The 17284-nt window shown below is 52.1% G+C and overlaps 1 protein-coding gene across 3 annotated transcripts in view; it reads left to right on the forward strand.

Annotated features, from left to right (window-relative positions):
* The window catches only part of LOC122544433 (phospholipid scramblase 2-like), a 39356-nt gene that overhangs the window by 4864 nt on the left and 17208 nt on the right, over positions 1-17284 (forward strand). For all 3 annotated transcript variants that reach the window (XM_087983052.1, XM_087983051.1, XM_087983053.1), the window contains exons 2-4: positions 7516-7598; positions 9442-9746; positions 17212-17254. In XM_087983052.1, the coding sequence (XP_087839178.1) occupies positions 7586-7598; positions 9442-9746; positions 17212-17254 (361 nt within the window). In that variant the 5' untranslated portion in view covers positions 7516-7585. The remainder of the gene's footprint in view (positions 1-7515; positions 7599-9441; positions 9747-17211; positions 17255-17284) is intronic.

Raw genomic sequence — 17284 nt, forward strand, 5'->3', positions numbered from 1 at the left:
GGGCGACTCAAACCAGGCTAGAACAGACAGACAGACAGACAGACTGATGGAGGGATAGAGTCACCATCGTCAGCCTCCCTCCCCCTCCCTTGTTGGAACCCCCCCCCTCATTGGCTCCTGCCAAAGCCTGTGCTGTCCACCCAGTTCCCTCATCCCTCTCCGATTCCCATCGCCTACAGCCTCCTCTCCACAGCCCCAGGGATTGTCCGCTCTGGCATTCCCCTTCCCAGGACCTCACAGCCCCTGTCTCTCTCTCTCTCTCTCTCGCACACCTTTTACCTTCTGTTAAGCCATTCCATAAGTTTCTCCTTTAGGTCACAATCACCTAAACCATCATAGGGCGGCACGGTGGCTCAGTGGTTAGCGCTGCTGCCTCACGGCGCCATGGACCCAGGGTTCGATTCCTGTCTCGGGCGACTGTCTGTGTGGAGTTTACACATTCTCCCCGTGTCTGCGTGGGTTTCCTCCGGGTGCTCCGGTTTCCTCCCACAGTCCAAAGATGTGCAGGGTCAGGTGAATTGGCCGTGCTAAATTACCCATAGTGTTCAGGATGTGCAGGTTAGGTGAATTGGCCGTGCTAAATCACCCATAGTGCCCAGGGATGTGCAGGTTAGGGGTGGATTGGCCGTGCTAAATTACCCATAGTGCCCAGGGATGTGCAGGTTAGGGTGGATTGGCCATGCTAAATTACCCATAGTGCCCAGGGATGTGCAGGTTAGGGTGGATTGGCCGTGCTAAATTACCCATAGTGCCCAGGGATGTACAGGTTAGGGTGGATTGGCCGTGCTAAATTACCCATAGTGTCCAGGGATGTGTAGGTTAGGATGGGTGAGCCAATGAGAAAATGTAGGGTTAGGGTGGGGTGATCTTCGGTGGGTCGGCGCATGCTCGATGGGCTGAATGGCCTCTGTCCGGCACTACGATTAGGGTGAACCACTGGAAGTGCCACAGTCAACCCCCTGGAGGAATGGAACAAGCAGTTGGGCAAAAATGGTCTTGGTGTTTGCGAAGGGAAAGGTGATAGGTACAGGATGGGAATAGTAGTCAGCTGAGGCAGAGAGGAACAGGAGGGTGAGGTTGTTGGTGTGTAGCCCACTCTCTGTCTTTCAGCTTTCCAATTGGCCAGGGGTCATGGGTCAACAGTTGTGCTGAATTCTGGGATCTCGAACTGCGCCGCTCTCTCTGAGCTGTTAGTCCGGTTCCTGGGCCCAACCCGCAACGTCGGTTTGACAACACGCCAGTGCCTGCTCCCCACGACCTCATGAACCTTCAACCTGGATTCATCTTTATTTCATTCATGGGATGGGGATACCAACGCATCCCTAACTGCCCCTTAAACTGAGTGTGCTCGTCCATTCCGGGGACAATTAAGATCCAACCCAGCTCTCGTCGCCATAGGACTGGAGTCAAGTGTAGAGTCATAGAGATGTACATCACGGAAACAGACCCTTCGGCCCAACCCGTCCATGCCGACCAGATGTCCCAACCCAATCTAGTCCCACCTGCCAGCACCCAGCCCATATCCCTCCAAACCCTTCCTAGTCATATCCCCCATCCAAATGCCTCTTAAATGTTGCAATTGTACCAGCCTCCAGCACATCCTCTGGCAGCTCATTCCGTACACGTACCACCCTCTGCGTGAAAATGTTGTCCCTTTTATATCTATCCCCTCTCACCTTAACCCTATGCCCTCAAGTTCTGGAGTCCCCGACCCCAGGAGAAAAGACCTTGTCTATTTATCCTATCCATGCCCCTCATAATTTTGTAAACCTCTATAAGGTCACCCCTCAGCCTCCGACGCTCCAGGGAAAACAGCCCCAGCCTGTTCAGCCTCTCCCTATAGCTCAAATACTCCAACCCTGGCAACATCCTTGTAAATCTTTTCTGAACCCTTTCAAGTTTCACAACATCTTTCCGATAGGAAGGAGACCAGAATTGCATGCAATATTCCAACAGTGGCCTAACCAATGTCCTGTACAGCCGCAACATGACCTCCCAACTCCTGTACTCAATACTCTGACCAATAAAGGAAAGCATACCAAACTCCTTCTTCACTATCCTATCTACCTGTGACCCCACTTTCAAGGAGCTATGAACCTGCACTCCAAGGTCTCTTTGTTTGCAATGTGGCAAGGTTGGCAGATTACCCTCCCCAAAAGATACCAGGTGGGCTTTTTTACACGATCGACGCCAGTTTCCTGGTCGCCATTACAGAGACCACCTTTCCGTTCCGAATTTGAGCTCCCCGAGCCCCTGCGATAGGTGATTGGACACAAGCCTGAGAGGCGTTCCAACAAAGCTGTTCCTCACCCTAACGTCAGAGGCCTCAGTTTCAGCTGTAGGGCCCACATAACAGCAGGAAAGATGGGAACACATCGGAGCGAGAGAGAGAGAGAGAGAGAGAGAGAGAGTGAGAGACAGAGAGAGAAACAATGGGAGAGACAGGGAGAGAGAGAGAGTGAGACACAGTGTGAGAGAGAGAGAAACAGAGCACGAGAGAGAGAGAGAGAGAGACAGAGAGACCGGGGAGAGAATAAGAGAGAGAGAGAGAGAGAAAAATGGGGAGAGAGAGAGAGTGAGACACAGGGTGTGAGAGAGAGAAAGAGACAGAGCAAGAGAGAGAGAGAGAGAGACAGAGGAGAGAGAGGTAGAGAGAAGGAGAGGTGAGTGAGTGAGAGAGAGAGAGACACAGAGAGAGAGAGAGACAGGGGGAGAGAGAGCGAGAGAGAGGGATGGATGAGAACAGTCCCCTGGGATGAGGAAGGTCAGCGTGGGGATGGATTGAAGCCTGGGAGAGAGGAAGGGAGATCCCAGAGAGGGTTCAACATCATGGAGGGGGGGGGGGGGGGGCAGAGGAGAAGCTACTTCTGCCCCAAAAAGGGGCAAGAACGGGGTGGGGGAGGGAACGCAGGTTGAAAGTGACGTATCAAAGGAGCAAGGGCAAGGAATGATCTCCACCCAGAGAGCAGCCCGGGGTCAGGGGGCCACTGCCTTGGCACATGGGGGGAGCAGGTTCACCTGGAATAGAAATGGGGTGCAGGGAGATGGCACTGGGAATGGGCAGTGGGTAACGATGCTGGTTTGACGAACCATGATGGGCCGAATGCCCCCTTCCTCCTGCTCCGTAACAAATTCCCTGATTCTCTGCTCCCTGGGGGGGATCTCTCTCACCGGGTCACTCCGAGCCTTTCCGATAATCCCTCCGTGTCGAATGATGGATTGACCCTCACCCTCATCTGGGAAACTGAGGCAACTGCGGGAGACGGCCACTCAGCCTGCTCTGTCCTTCTACCCCTGTGTCGGAGTGGATTATGAATGCATTGACTGAGGAAAGTGCCTTAAGTGACGAAGGGGAATATGATGCGGCTTAGCATTCGTGTGTAGTGACAGAGATGACTGAGATTCCATAACTGAGGGGAGGAGATGTGGTTATTGAGATGTGTGTGATGCAATGAACATTCCCGCCCACCCTCAGGGACCTCTCCCTTTGGAAAAAGATTCAGAGACTCTTCCCTTTTGGAGGGAGGGAGAGAGAGATGGAGAGAGAGAGAGAGAGAGAGAGAGTTGCCCAAGGGTTGCGCCCTCTCGAGAGAAAAAAAATGTTCGTCTTCTTTTCCGATGTTGTAAAGGGCGACCACCCCGGTAGTTCTAGATCCTTCCACAAGACGAGACTCTGTAATCTCTGCTTCCAACGGTGGTGCAGGTTGTGTTGGGGGGGGGGGGGGGGTGGAAGGGATGGTCAAATATCTCGAAGGGGGGAGGATAGATGGATAGATTTGCGTTTGGCGCTTGGGGGGTGGGGAAGGATCCAAGGGTAGGAGCAAGAGTGAAACCTCGTTTTTTCATGGGATTTGGGAGTCGCTGGCTGGGCCCAGCATTTATTGCCCATCCCGAATTGCCCAGGGGGTAGTTAAGAGTTGACCACATTGCTGTAGGACTGGAGTCACGTGTAGGCCAGACCAGGTAACGATGGCAGTTCCCTTCCCTTAAGGAAAGGGGGTTTTTCCCAATGGATTCATGGTCGTCATTAGACTTCCAGATCTTTTTAAAAAAATTGAATTTGAATTCAATCGAGGTGGGAACATTACCCGAGTCTCAGGACTAATCGCCGAGCGATAAATACCACTAGGCCTCACCTCCCTAACCTGAAAAGTCCGCTCAGCTGTGATCATACCCAATAGAAGGGCAGATTGTTAGATGGGCGGAATGGCCTAATTCATTCAGTTTGCCCGGAGTCCAATAGATTTCGATCAAGTCTTAAATTCTTCCAAATTCCTGACAGAGACGAGCCAAGCCTACCCAACCCTTTCTGTGTCAGGGAACCCGCCCCATCCAGTCACTAGTCTGGTTCTTTCTGAACAAAAAACTCCCTTTGCGGCCCTGACCCCGTCTGTCCGAGCAGACCTCCAGACGTGGACTCAACGTTGGCGTTAATCCAGCCCCTTGGAGCCACCGGGAGCCAGGAATGCTAGGAGATACCTGGTCACTGACTGACTGACTGTTTCTGAACCGTAGGCCCAGGGAGTTGGAGACTGATGGCAGCTGCATGTCAGACTGAGTCACTGCCCTCAGGACAAGACATGGAGATAATTAAGCGCAGAACCTGCAGTTAAAAATAAAAACATCCTCCGTGACAGATTCGAGCAGAATTTGTGCTGAGGCTCGACGCTCTCTGGACGACCTCAGTCGGGACCAGCTCCCATCTCCGGTTGTCAACTCGGGGGACATTTCCCACTCTCTCCCCCCCCGTCCAACCCCAAAACCCGACGGTCCAATCCCCCTGGTCCCGCCTCCGGTTCCCTTCTGTTGTGGTGTGAGAGGGCTCATTCTGTGGTGAGCCTGAATTGTTGGGCTCGACAATGTGTTCACGCCCAGAGCAGGCAGCCTGGAATGCGTCAGTTCGGAATGTATTCACCGGAGTTTAAAAAGAATCAGGCAGAAACTTAGATAATTCAAACGGGGTCCAGGCAGGCGAGATGCAGGGAGAATGTTCCTGATAGTGGTGTGGGGAGGGGGTGGTAGGGGGGGAGGTTGGGGGGGGGGGCAGTCTGGAACCGGGGAGGAAGAGGGGTCATAGTTTAAGGATTCAGATAGAATTTATTTAAAACTATGGGGTGGCTCAGTGGTTAGCACTGCTGCCTCACAACACCCGGGTCCTGGGATCAATTCCAGCTTCAGGGAGACTGTCTGTGTGGTTTGCACATTCTCCCCCTGTCTGTGTAGGTTTCCTCCGGATTCCTCCCACAATCATAGAGATGAGTATGTTAGGGTGGATTGGCCGTGCTGAATTACCCATAGTGCCCAGGGATGTGCAGGTTAGGGTGGATTGGCCGTGCTGAATTACCCATAGTGCCCAGGGATGTGCAGGTTAGGGTGGATTGGCCATGCTAAATTACCCATAGTGCCCAGGGATGTGCAGATTAGGGTGGATTGGCCATGCTGAATTACCCATAGTGCCCAGGGATGTGCAGGTTAGGGTGGATTGGCCATGCTGAATTATCCATAGTTCTCAGGGATGTGCAGATTAGGGTGGATTGGCCATGCTGAATTACCCATAGTGTCCAGGGATATGCAAGTTAGGATGGATTGGCCATGCTAAATTTCACATAGTGCCCAGGGATGTGCAGGTTAGGGTGGATTGGCCGTGCTAAATTACCCATAGTGCCCATAGATATGCAAGTTAGGATGGATTGGCTGTGCTAAATTACCCATAGTGCCCAGGGATGTGCAGGTTAGGGTGGATTGGCCGTGATAAATTACCCATAGTGTCCAGGAATGTATAGGTTAGGGTGGATTGGCCGTGCTAAATTACCCATAGTGTCCAGGGATGTGCAGGTTAGGGTGGATTGGCCGTGCTAAATTACCCATAGTGCCCAGGGATGTGCAGGTTAGGGTGGATTGGCCATGCTAAATTACCCATAGTGTCCAGGGATGTGCAGGTTAGGGTGGATTGGCTGTGATAAATTACCCATAGTGTCCAGGGGTGTGCAGGTTCGGATGGGTTAGCCACAGGTAGTGAAGGGATGGGGCGAGGATCTGTCGGGGTGGGATGCTCTTTGGAGGGTTGGTGTGGACTCAGTGGGCCAAATGGCCTGCTTCCATGCTGTCAGGATTCTACGATTTCCGGGATTTGATGGGAGAGGGGTGAGCCCGTGGGAATTCACCACCACAGGACGTGTGGTTAAGGCCCAGTGTGTTTCCGAGACGGAAGTAGATATCAAGAGTTGGCCAGGATTCGGGTAGTGGGCTCGCTGGTCACTTACTGGGTGGCACAGAAGGCTGAAGGGCCTACTATCATTTCTGTTTCTGTGCGTCTTGGAAGGGCAGGGCCTATCATCGTCCTGATTATCCATGCCTGTCGTTTCCATGGAAACAGAGACCGTGAATGTTTAGTCCTCACCAGGAAGTGGCATGGGTGAATTAAAAAAGATTCCCTCCATTAATATCCATGAGTAAAGGTAGGCCATTCGGCCTGTCCAGCCCACTTCTGCTGTTCAGTAATATAATGGCTGACCTGATATCTCAACCTTAACTGTACATTCCTGGATACCCTCAATAGTCTTCGAGTTGCGGTGTGGCGGGAGTGTCCCTACCTCTGAGATGGGAGGTCCGGGATCAGGTCAATTCCACTCCAGAGGTGGAGGGATATAAGGCTAAATAGCAACTATCTTAAAAGGAGCTGGCTGCACCTGGGGTGTGTTATCTCTGTCTCTCCCTCTCCCTCTCTCTCCAACGCTATTTCGACATAGACCCTCTTCCTTCGCTGTGTCCCCGTTGGATTAAACTCACTGTCCAAACCCACAACCCACTTCCATCTGGAAGGAAAAGGGGCAGCAGATTCCCCATCCTGAGTTGGGAATATATCGGCCGTTCCTCCAGTGTCGCTGGGTCAGAATCCTGGAGCTCCCTGCCGAAGGGCTCTGTGTGCGTCAACCCACAACAGCGGTTCAAGAAGGCAGCCTCCCTTCTCAGGGGGCAACTAGGGACGGCCGCAAACAGGATCAATAGATAGGTGAAGGGGTAAATGTAGGGGTATGGGTGGGTTGCGCTTCGGCGGGTCGGTGTGGACTTGTTGGGCCTGTTTCCACACTGTAAGTAATCTAATCTAATCTAATAACATTGATGGGACAGTGGGTGGTGTATAAAATACTAAAAAAGGCACTGGGTTCTGCTCCATTGACAGGGAATTGGGGAACGATGTTTATAGATTGCCAATATGTAAATCTCTGGAAATATAATGCCACACAGCCCAGCAGTCGGGTACAGGACTGCTGAACAGTAGAACAATCCCATGATGTTACGTGATCCCTCATTAACACAAAGCGAGCTCTGTAAGTAACACAGAACGTGGCGCTGAAACAGGTTCGAACCTCTCGCGCACCACCTGAAAGTATTTTGTTCCATATTTCGATGGCCCCTCCCAGGACATTCAATTCTACAGGGGATACGTTTAAGAGGAAACAGTCTGGGGCGTTTTCAGAAGCGATGAATTAATTATACATTCCTGTTCTCCAGAGCCAGCTGCTACTGTCCCCGGGCCACACTGAATGTTTCTGAAGCCAGAAAGGGGCTCTAAAACGGTTTAATGTCCGCACCAGGTATGTCATGTGGGGTTTGGAACTGGGGAACACATCCGAACACAGGGTCACGCCAGCTTTATAAAAGTCAGCTGTCATCAGCACTGACTGAAATTCATCACAAAGCTCCCTCTACACTGTCCCCCATCAAACACTCCCCAGGACAGAGACAGCATGGGGTTAGATACAGAGTAAAGCTCCCTCTATACTGTCCCCCATCATACACTCCCCAGGACAGGGACAGCATGGGGTTAGATACAGAGTAAAGCTCCCTCTACACTGTCCCCCCATCAAACACTCCCCAGGACAGGGACAGCATGGGGTTAGATACAGAGTAAAGCTCCCTCTACACTGTCCCCCCATCAAACACTCCCCAGGACAGAGACAGCATGGGGTTAGATACAGAGTAAAGCTCCCTCTACACTGTCCACCATCAAACGCTCCCAAAACAGGGACAGCACAGGGTTAGATACAGAGTAAAGCTCCCTCTACACTGTCCCCCCCATCAAACACTCCCAGGACAGGGACAACACATGGTTAGATACAGAGTAATGCTCTCTCTACACTGTCCCCCATCAAACACTCCCAGGACAGGACAGCACAGGGTTAGATACAGAGTTAAGCTCCCTTTACACTGTCTCCCATCAAACAATCTCAGGACATAGGCAGCACAGGGTTAGATACAGAGTAAAGCTCCCTCTACACTGTCCCCTATCAAACATTCCCAGGGACAGGGACAACACATGGTTAGATACAGAGTAAAGCTCTCTCTACACTGTCCCCCATCAAACACTCCCAGGACAGGACAGCACGGGGTTAGATACAGAGTAAAGCTCCCTCTACACTGTCCCCCATCAAACAATCTCAGGACATAGGCAGCACAGGGTTAGATACAGAGTAAAGCTCCCTCTACACTGTCCCCCATCAAACACTCCCAGGACAGGGACAGCACGGGGTTAGATACAGAGTAAAGCTCCCTCTACACTGTTCCCCCATTAAACACTCCCAGGACAGGGACAGCACGGGGTTAGATAGTGAGTAAAGCTCCCTCTACACTGTCCCCCCATCAAACACTCCCCAGGACAGAGACAGCATGGGGTTAGATACAGAGTAAAGCTCCCTCTACACTGTCCACCATCAAACGCTCCCAAAACAGGGACAGCACAGGGTTAGATACAGAGTAAAGCTCCCTCTACACTGTCCCCCCCATCAAACACTCCCAGGACAGGGACAACACATGGTTAGATACAGAGTAATGCTCTCTCTACACTGTCCCCCATCAAACACTCCCAGGACAGGACAGCACAGGGTTAGATACAGAGTTAAGCTCCCTTTACACTGTCTCCCATCAAACAATCTCAGGACATAGGCAGCACAGGGTTAGATACAGAGTAAAGCTCCCTCTACACTGTCCCCTATCAAACACTCCCAGGGACAGGGACAACACATGGTTAGATACAGAGTAAAGCTCTCTCTACACTGTCCCCCATCAAACACTCCCAGGAGAGGGACAGCACGGGGTTAGATACAGAGTAAAGCTCCCTCTACACTTTCCCCCCGCCATCAAACATTCCCAGGATAGGGACAGCAAGGGGTCAGCTACACGGTAAAGCTCCTCTACACTGTCCCCCCATCATACACTCCCAGGACATGGACAGCACAGGGTTAGATACAGAGTAAAGCTCTCTCTACACTGTCCCCCATCAAACACTCCCAGGACAGGGACAGGACGGGGTTAGATACCGAGTAAAGCTCCCTCTACACTGTCCCCCATCAGACACTCCCAGGACAGGTACAGCACGGGGTTAGATACAGAGTAAAGCTCCCTCTACACTGTACTTACTCTGTTTTGTTTTTGTTTCAGGTTACCCGACCGGGCCTTCCCCTTACCCCTCCCCCCATGCCCCCCCGTACCCTGTGTCGCCGTACGGCTACGGCCCTGCCCCGGGACCCCTGGGGCACGATGCTCCTCCCCTTGGCTTCCTGCCCCACCCCCAGCCCAACATGCCCCCTCACCCCGTCAGCCCACCGGCCCCTTACAGTGTCCCGGGAGTTCCTGCCCCACCCACGGCTGCCCACCGCAGGCACCCTGAGGAGGAACCCGGCATCGTTCACAGCCCTCTGATCGGCGGGTCAGCTGCCAATCGGGAACTGGACTACCTGACACAGGTAAAGCTCGGGGGCGTTGGGCGTCGAGCGGGTGGGCACGTTCAGCCCCCTTTGTACAAACCTGTCCTTCCTCCCGGTTTCTCTCTCCGTAACGGGAAAACGGGAGTGAAGCTACAGCCAATGAGCAATGTATTAGTGAGAGTGCACCCGGGCTGGTACTGTCCAGTCCTTAAGTGAGGAGGGAGGGGGCTTTGCTGTCCAGTACAATTGTGGCTGATCTCACGTCCTGGTCTCAACTCCACTCTCCCACCCACTCCCAATTCCAGCCCCTCACTGCTTGAAATACGTCTCCACCTTCGATTTATCCTGAGTCCCGGCCTCCGCAGATTCGCAAACCTTTGAGGGAAGTGTTACGACGTGGGGTAGGCCCCTCTGCTCATCGAGACCCCACACACAGAGAAGCCCACCTCACCCTGTAACCTGTTCGATTTCCCGAGGCACAGAACCACCCCAGAGGCTACTATTTAAAGTAAAAATTAACAGTTTTATTTCTAAACAGCTATTTGCCACTGCTTTCTGGTAAACCTATCTTTTACCTCCCCGCTCTACAACGCTGGTCTGATTAAAAACCCCAATTAAGATTTACAAAAAGAGATTCAAATTTCGAATCTAGCCAGCTGTCAAATCTTCTTTTGGTATCTTCCTCCGCAGATGTTGCTCTGTCGTCTTTTCTTTGGCGTTCTGCTTTATGGCCCTTTCATATGAGCAGGTACCCTTCAGAGGGTTATTCAGGTGGCAGTGTGTACTTGCTAGTTTGCCTGGCAGGTCTCCCCCTAACTGTTCAAAATGTCCAGTTTTTTATCCCAAAACATCACACCATTTCATCGGTTTGATGTTGTCACAAACAGTAAAAATCAAATTCGATTGGATTTTGGTATCTTGGGGGCATAAGTTAAACTGATCGGCTGAATTTGAATTTGTTTTTGTTCCATGGCAACTCATCACCAGCTATTTGATTCAACCAATCCTTACATTGTTACTTTGTTCAGGACTCTCTTTGCTTTCAGTCAGTCCTTCCTAGCTTCCTCTCTCTCTTAAATGTACAGTACACACCTCTACACCTTCAGAACAGAAACAATTCCTCCTCCTTCCTGATGTAAACCTGTTGTCCCTTGTTCTAAAGCAATGACCTCTCATTCGAGATTTACCCACTTGAGGAAACATCCCTTCTGTCTGCTTTATACAGAGCAAACCTTTTTATTAACCAACTCCTATGGGACCAGGAATGGGCCAGTTGATAAAATGTTCTGGATAGTCAGGACGTCCACATAATCAATGTAAAAACACGCACTGTGTAACAGAAACGCGGTGCAGGGGTGGGGGGGGAGGGGCTACACACATAACTTTTACACTTTATTTACAGCAAAAATCACTTATAGAATCATAGAGATGTACAGCATGGAAACAGACCCTGCTATTGTGATTTAATGCTGTAATGTTTTAAATCCTGTCATTGTACCAGCCTCCACCACTTCCTCTGGCAGCTCATTCCATACCCGTACCACCCTCTGCGTGAAAAAGTTGCCCCTTAGATCTTTTTTATATCTTTCCCCTCTCACCCTAAACCTATGCCCTCTAGTTCTGGACTCCCCAACCCCAGGGAAAAGACTTTGTCTATTTATCCTATCTATGCCCCTCATGATTTTGTAAACCTCTATGAGGTCACCCCTCAGTCTCCGACGCTCCAGGGAAAACAGCCCCAGCCTGTTCAGCCTCTCCCTGTAGCTCAGATCCTCCAACCCTGGCAATATCCTTGTAAATCTTTTCTGAACCCTTTCATGTTTCACAACATCTTTCTGATAGGAAGGAGACCGGAATTGCACGCAATATTCCAAAAGTGGCCTAACCAATGTCCTGTACAGCCGCAACATGACCTCCCAACTCCCTGTATTCAATACTCTGACCAATAAAGGAAAGCATACCAAACACCTTCTTCACTATCCTATCTACCTGCAACCCCACTTTCAAGGAGCTATGAACCTGCACTCCAAGGTCTCTTTGTTCAGCAACACTCCACAGGACTGGAGTCATAGCGATGTACAGCATGGAGACAGACCCTTAGGTCCAACCCGTCCATGCTGACCAGATATCCCAACCCAATCTGGTCCCACCTGCCAGTACCTGGCCCATATCCCTCCAAACCCTTCCTATTCATATACCCATCCAAATGCCTCTTAAATGTTGCAATTGTACCAGCCTCCACCACATCCTCTGGCAGCTCATTCCTTACATGTACCACCCTCTGTGTGAAAAAGTTGCCCCTTAGGTTCCTTTTAAATCTTTCCCTTCTCACCTTAAACCCTCTAGTTTTGGAATTCCCCTCACCTGGGGTATTCCGACATTGAGGAGAAATTGAATCAAAATGTTGATATTCTGTGTGGCCATTCGATTGGACAAGTATATTTTCGTTCATGCGATCCACTGAAAGGAAACGATAATAATTGGACAGACAATTACGGTAAACTTTGCGGGATATGACGTTTATCGAGGGTGCTGCCTCCCTAGGTATTGGTTACTGGTCCTCAATGAGATCTCCTCGGTCGATGCCTGAGAACGTAGGCCTCAACTGCTCAATCTCTCCCTTGTAAAACAAACCCCTCAATTTCTGGAATCGCTTGGGTGAAACCCCTCTGAACATGTGAGGAAGTGTGCGATAACACTGCAGTTGCAGTATCACTAATACATTGCCCAACACTTCCCGATATTTATACTCTGTTCCTTTAGCAAGTGGGAAGTTTGGATTTGGCTTTCTGCCGTAGTTGCATTTTTTTTTCCTTGTTATTCCTGGAACTGGGACAGGAACTGAGAGGAAGGACACATTTCGAAAAAACCTCATGGTGTTAACCATTTAGCTTCCTTGCCCTTATGAACATTACCGCGTCGAACCTGTCAGGGCTTTCCGCATGAGTCCATGGGAACAGGACCGCTGAACCTGCTCCCCCATTTAATACGGTCGTAGCTGGTTGAACACTATTCCCCCTCCCATAATCCTTCACACCACGGACAACCCATCAACCCCTAAGTCAGGTGAGGCCCGTTCTGGAGTACTGTGTGCAGTTCTGGTCACCCTGTTACAGGAAGGATATTATTAACCTGGAGAGGGCTTTGAAGAGATTTACCCGGACATTGCCAGGAATGGACGGGTGGCACAGTGGTTAGCACTGCTGCCTCACAGCGCCAGAGACCCGGGTTCAATTCCCACCTCAGGCGACTGTGTGGAGTTTGCACATTCTCCCTGTGTCTGCGTGGGTTTCCTCCGAGTGCTCCGGTTTCCTCCCACAGTCCAAAGATGTGCAGGTTAGGGTGGATTGGTCATGCTAAATTACCCACAATGCCCAGGGATGTGCAGGTTAGGCCGTGCTAAATTACCCATAGTGTTTGGTACATTAGTCAGAGGGAAATGGGTCTGGGCGGGTTACTCTCCGGAGGGTCGGTGTGGACTGGTTGGGCCGAAGGGCCTGTTTCCACACTGTAGGGAATCTAATCTTATCTAATGGAGGGTTTGGTTTAGAAGGAGAGACTGGGTAGGCTGGGGCTGTTTTCCCTGGAGCGTTGGAGGCTGAGGGGTGACCTTACAGGGGTTTATAAAATCACGAGGGATATAGAATGGTAGATGTCTTTTCCAGAGGGTGGTGGATTTCAGGACGAGGCGGGCATATGTTTTAGGTGAGAGAGACGTAAAAACCAGGAAGGGTAATTTTTTTCACACAGAGGGTGGTTCGTGTGTGGAACAATCTTCCTGAGGAAGTGGTGGATGCGGGTGGAGTTACAACGTTTAACAGATATTTGGATAAGGACATGAGTAGGAAAGGTTTATAGGGATATGGGCCAGGAGCAGGCAGCTGGGACTGGTTTAATCTGGGGAGGTGATGGCTGAGTGATGTTATCGACGGACTTGTTAATCCAGATAACGTTCCGGGGACCCAGGTTCACATCCGGCCTCGGCTGATGGTGGAATTTTAATTCAAGGAATTAAGAATCTAATGGTGACCGCGAAACCATTATCGGGAAAATCCCACGTGTCTTGCTAAGGTCCTTCGGGGGAGGAAGCTGCCATCTTTACCTGGTCAGGCCTACACGTGATTCCACAGCAATGGGCAACTGGGAATTGGCAATAAATACTGGGCCTAGCCATCCCGTGAGTGATTAAAGAAAACAGATTATGTTCAGCATGGACTGGTTGGGCTGAAGGGTTTATTTCCCTGCTGTATGACTGTCCGACTGTATCTCAAACATACTCAGAGGCTGAGTTTCCATAACCCATTGTGGTTGGGTAAAGGGAACTGAGGAGAAAGTGAGGTCTGTAGATGCTGGAGATCAGAGCTGAAAATGTGTTGCTGGAAAAGCGCAGCAGGTCAGGCAGCATCCGAGGAGCAGGAAAAATCGACGTTTCGGGCAAAGACCATTCACTGGGACCGTAGGCAAGTGGGAACAGGGGCTTTCTCATCTGCTCCTGCTCCCTATCTCCTCTAGTTTGTGTTTATCTGTGACACTTGGAAAAAGACTGGAAAATCCAGATGCACAGGGAAGGTGGTCATTGCTTTGGCTGGAAGATTAGAAGCTCCCAGGCCTTTTGAAAGAGATGGAGTAGTGGAAAATCACCAGCAACAATCCAGGGATTCACTGTTCAAATCCCAGCGGGGGTGCGGGAGAACGGGAGGGAGGCTGATGGATGGTCCCAAAACACATCGGGACATAAAATCTAATCTCAGTGACGGCCAATCATTCACCGTCGTTTAACCCAGCGGGGTTCGCGACTGCACCTTGAGGGATAGCGAACTGATGGGGGGAGCGACAGCAGACTTGATGGGCCGAGTGGCCTAATTCTGCCGCCCTCCCACGCCACCCACACCCTGCTTTGAGCAAGGCCCTCAGTTCAAGGGGCAATTAGGATGGGGTGTTTGGAGTTCCCCGCCCCATGGGCGAGGGTATTGGAGACTGAGGTGTTGGAGATTGGGGCAATGTCCCCGGGGATTGGGCATGGTGGGTTAGTGGGGTGGACATGGTGGGTTAGTGGGGAGGACATGGTGGGTCAGTGGGGAGGACATGGTGGGTTAGTGGGGAGGACATGGTGGGTTAGTGGGGTGGACATGGTGGGTTAGTGGGGAGGACATGGTGGGTTAGTGGGGAGGACATGGTGGGTTAGTGGGGAGGACATGGTGGGTTAGTGGGGAGGACATGGTGGGTTAGTGGGGTAGACATGGTGGGTTAGTGGGGTGGACATGGTGGGTTAGTGGGGTGGACATGGTGAGTTAGTGGGGAGGACATGGTGGGTTAGTGGGGAGGACATGGTGGGTTAGTGGGGAGGACATGGTGGGTTAGTGGGGTGGACATGGTGGGTTAGTGGGGTGGACATGGTGGGTTAGTGGGGAGGACATGGTGGGTTAGTGGGGAGGACATGGTGGGTTAGTGGGGTGGACATGGTGGGTTAGTGGGGAAGACATGGTGGGTTAGTGGGGAGGACATGGTGGGTTAGTGGGGTGGACATGGTGGGTTAGTGGGGAGGACATGGTGGGTTAGTGGGGAGGACATGGTGGGTTAGTGGGGAGGACATGGTGGGTTAGTGGGGTAGACATGGTGGGTTAGTGGGGTGGACATGATGGCTTAGTGGGGAGGACATGGTGGGTTAGTGGGGTGGACATGATGGTTTAGTGGGGAGGACATGGTGGGTTAGTGGGGAGGACATGGTGGGTTAGTGGGGAGGACATGGTGGGTTAGTGGGGAGGACATGGTGGGTTAGTGGGGAGGACATGGTGGGTTAGTGGGGTGGACATGGTGGGTTAGTGGGGAGGACATGGTGGGTTAGTGGGGTGGACATGGTGGGTTAGTGGGGAGGACATGGTGGGTTAGTGGGGTGGACATGATGGGTTAGTGGGGAGGACATGGTGGGTTAGTGGGGAGGACATGTTGGGTTAGTGGGGAGGACATGGTGGGTTAGTGGGGTGGACATGGTGGGTTAGTGGGGTAGACATGGTGGGTTAGTGGGGAGGACATGGTGGGTTAGTGGGGAGGACATGGTGGGTTAATGGGGTGGACATGGTGGGTTAGTGGGGAGGACATGGTGGGTTAGTGGGGTGGACATGATGGGTTAGTGGGGAGGACATGGTGGGTTAGTGGGGAGGACATGGTGGGTTAGTGGGGAGGACATGGTGGGTTAGTGGGGTGGACATGATGGGTTAGTGGGGAGGACATGGTGGGTTAGTGGGGTAGACATAGTGGGTTAGTGGGGTGGACATGGTGGGTTAGTGGGGTGGACATGGTGGGTTAGTGGGAGGACATGGTGGGTTAGTGGGGAGGACATGGTGGGTTAGTGGGGAGGACATGGTGGGTTAGTGGGGAGGACATGGTGGGTTAGTGGGGAGGACATGGTGGGTTAGTGGGGTAGACATGGTGGGTTAGTGGGGAGGACATGGTGGGTTAGTGGGGAGGACATGGTGGGTCAGTGGGGAGGACATGGTGGGTCAGTGGGGAGGACATGGTGGGTCAGTGGGGAGGACATGGTGGGTCAGTGGGGAGGACATGGTGGGTTAGTGGGGAGGACATGGTGGGTTGGGGTGGACATGGTGGGTTAGTGGGGAGGACATGGTGGGTTAGTGGGGAGGACATGGTGGGTCAGTGGGGTAGACATGGTGGGTTAGTGGGGTGGACATGGTGGGTTAGTGGGGAGGACATGGTGGGTCAGTGGGGAAGACATGGTGGGCTAGCGGGGAGGACATGGTGGGTTAGTGGGAAGGACATGGTTGGTCAGTGGGGTAGACATGGTGGGTTAGTGGGGAGGACATGGTGGGTTAGTGGGGAGGACATGGTGGGTTAGTGGGGTGTACATGGTGGGTTAGTGGGGTGGACATGGTGGGTTAGTGGGGAGGACATGGTGGGTCAGTGGGGAGGACATGGTGGGTTAGTGGGGTGTACATGGTGGGTTAGTGGGGAGGACATGGTGGGTTGGCTGGGTGTACATGGTGGGTTAGTGGGGAGGACATGGTGGGTTAGTGGGGAGGACATGGTTGGTTAGCGCGTGGACATGGTGGGTTAGAGGGGAGGACATGGTTGGTTAGCGGGTGGACATGGTGGGTTGGCTGGGTGTACATGGTGGGTTGGCTGGGTGGACAAGGTGGGTTGGCTGGGTGGACATGGTTGGTTAGCGGGTGGACATGGTGGGTTAGAGGGGAGGACATGGTTGGTTAGCGGGTGGACATGGTGGGTTAGAGGGGAGGACATGGTTGGTTAGCGGGTGGACATGGTGGGTTGGCTGGGTGGACATGGTTGGTTAGCGGGTGGACATGGTGGGTTAGCGGGTGGACATGGTGGGTTAGCGGGTGGACATGGTTGGTTAGCGGGTGGACATGGTGGGTTAGCGGGTGGACATGGTGGGTTAGCGGGTGGACATGGTGGGTTAGCAGTGAGAGACGCTGCGATGGGAAAGGCAGACATACCAAATGCATACACTCTCCTTTTCTGCCCACAGATTGATCAGATCCTCATCCATCAGAAAGTAGAGGTGGTGGAAGGTAAGGTGCGCCAACGAGAGGAATGGACAG

Source organism: Chiloscyllium plagiosum, unplaced genomic scaffold (genome assembly GCF_037043375.1).
Source record: "Chiloscyllium plagiosum isolate Xiang-an unplaced genomic scaffold, Cpla_swu_hap1 HiC_scaffold_44, whole genome shotgun sequence".
In the NCBI taxonomy this organism is placed as follows: Eukaryota; Metazoa; Chordata; class Chondrichthyes; order Orectolobiformes; family Hemiscylliidae; genus Chiloscyllium; species Chiloscyllium plagiosum.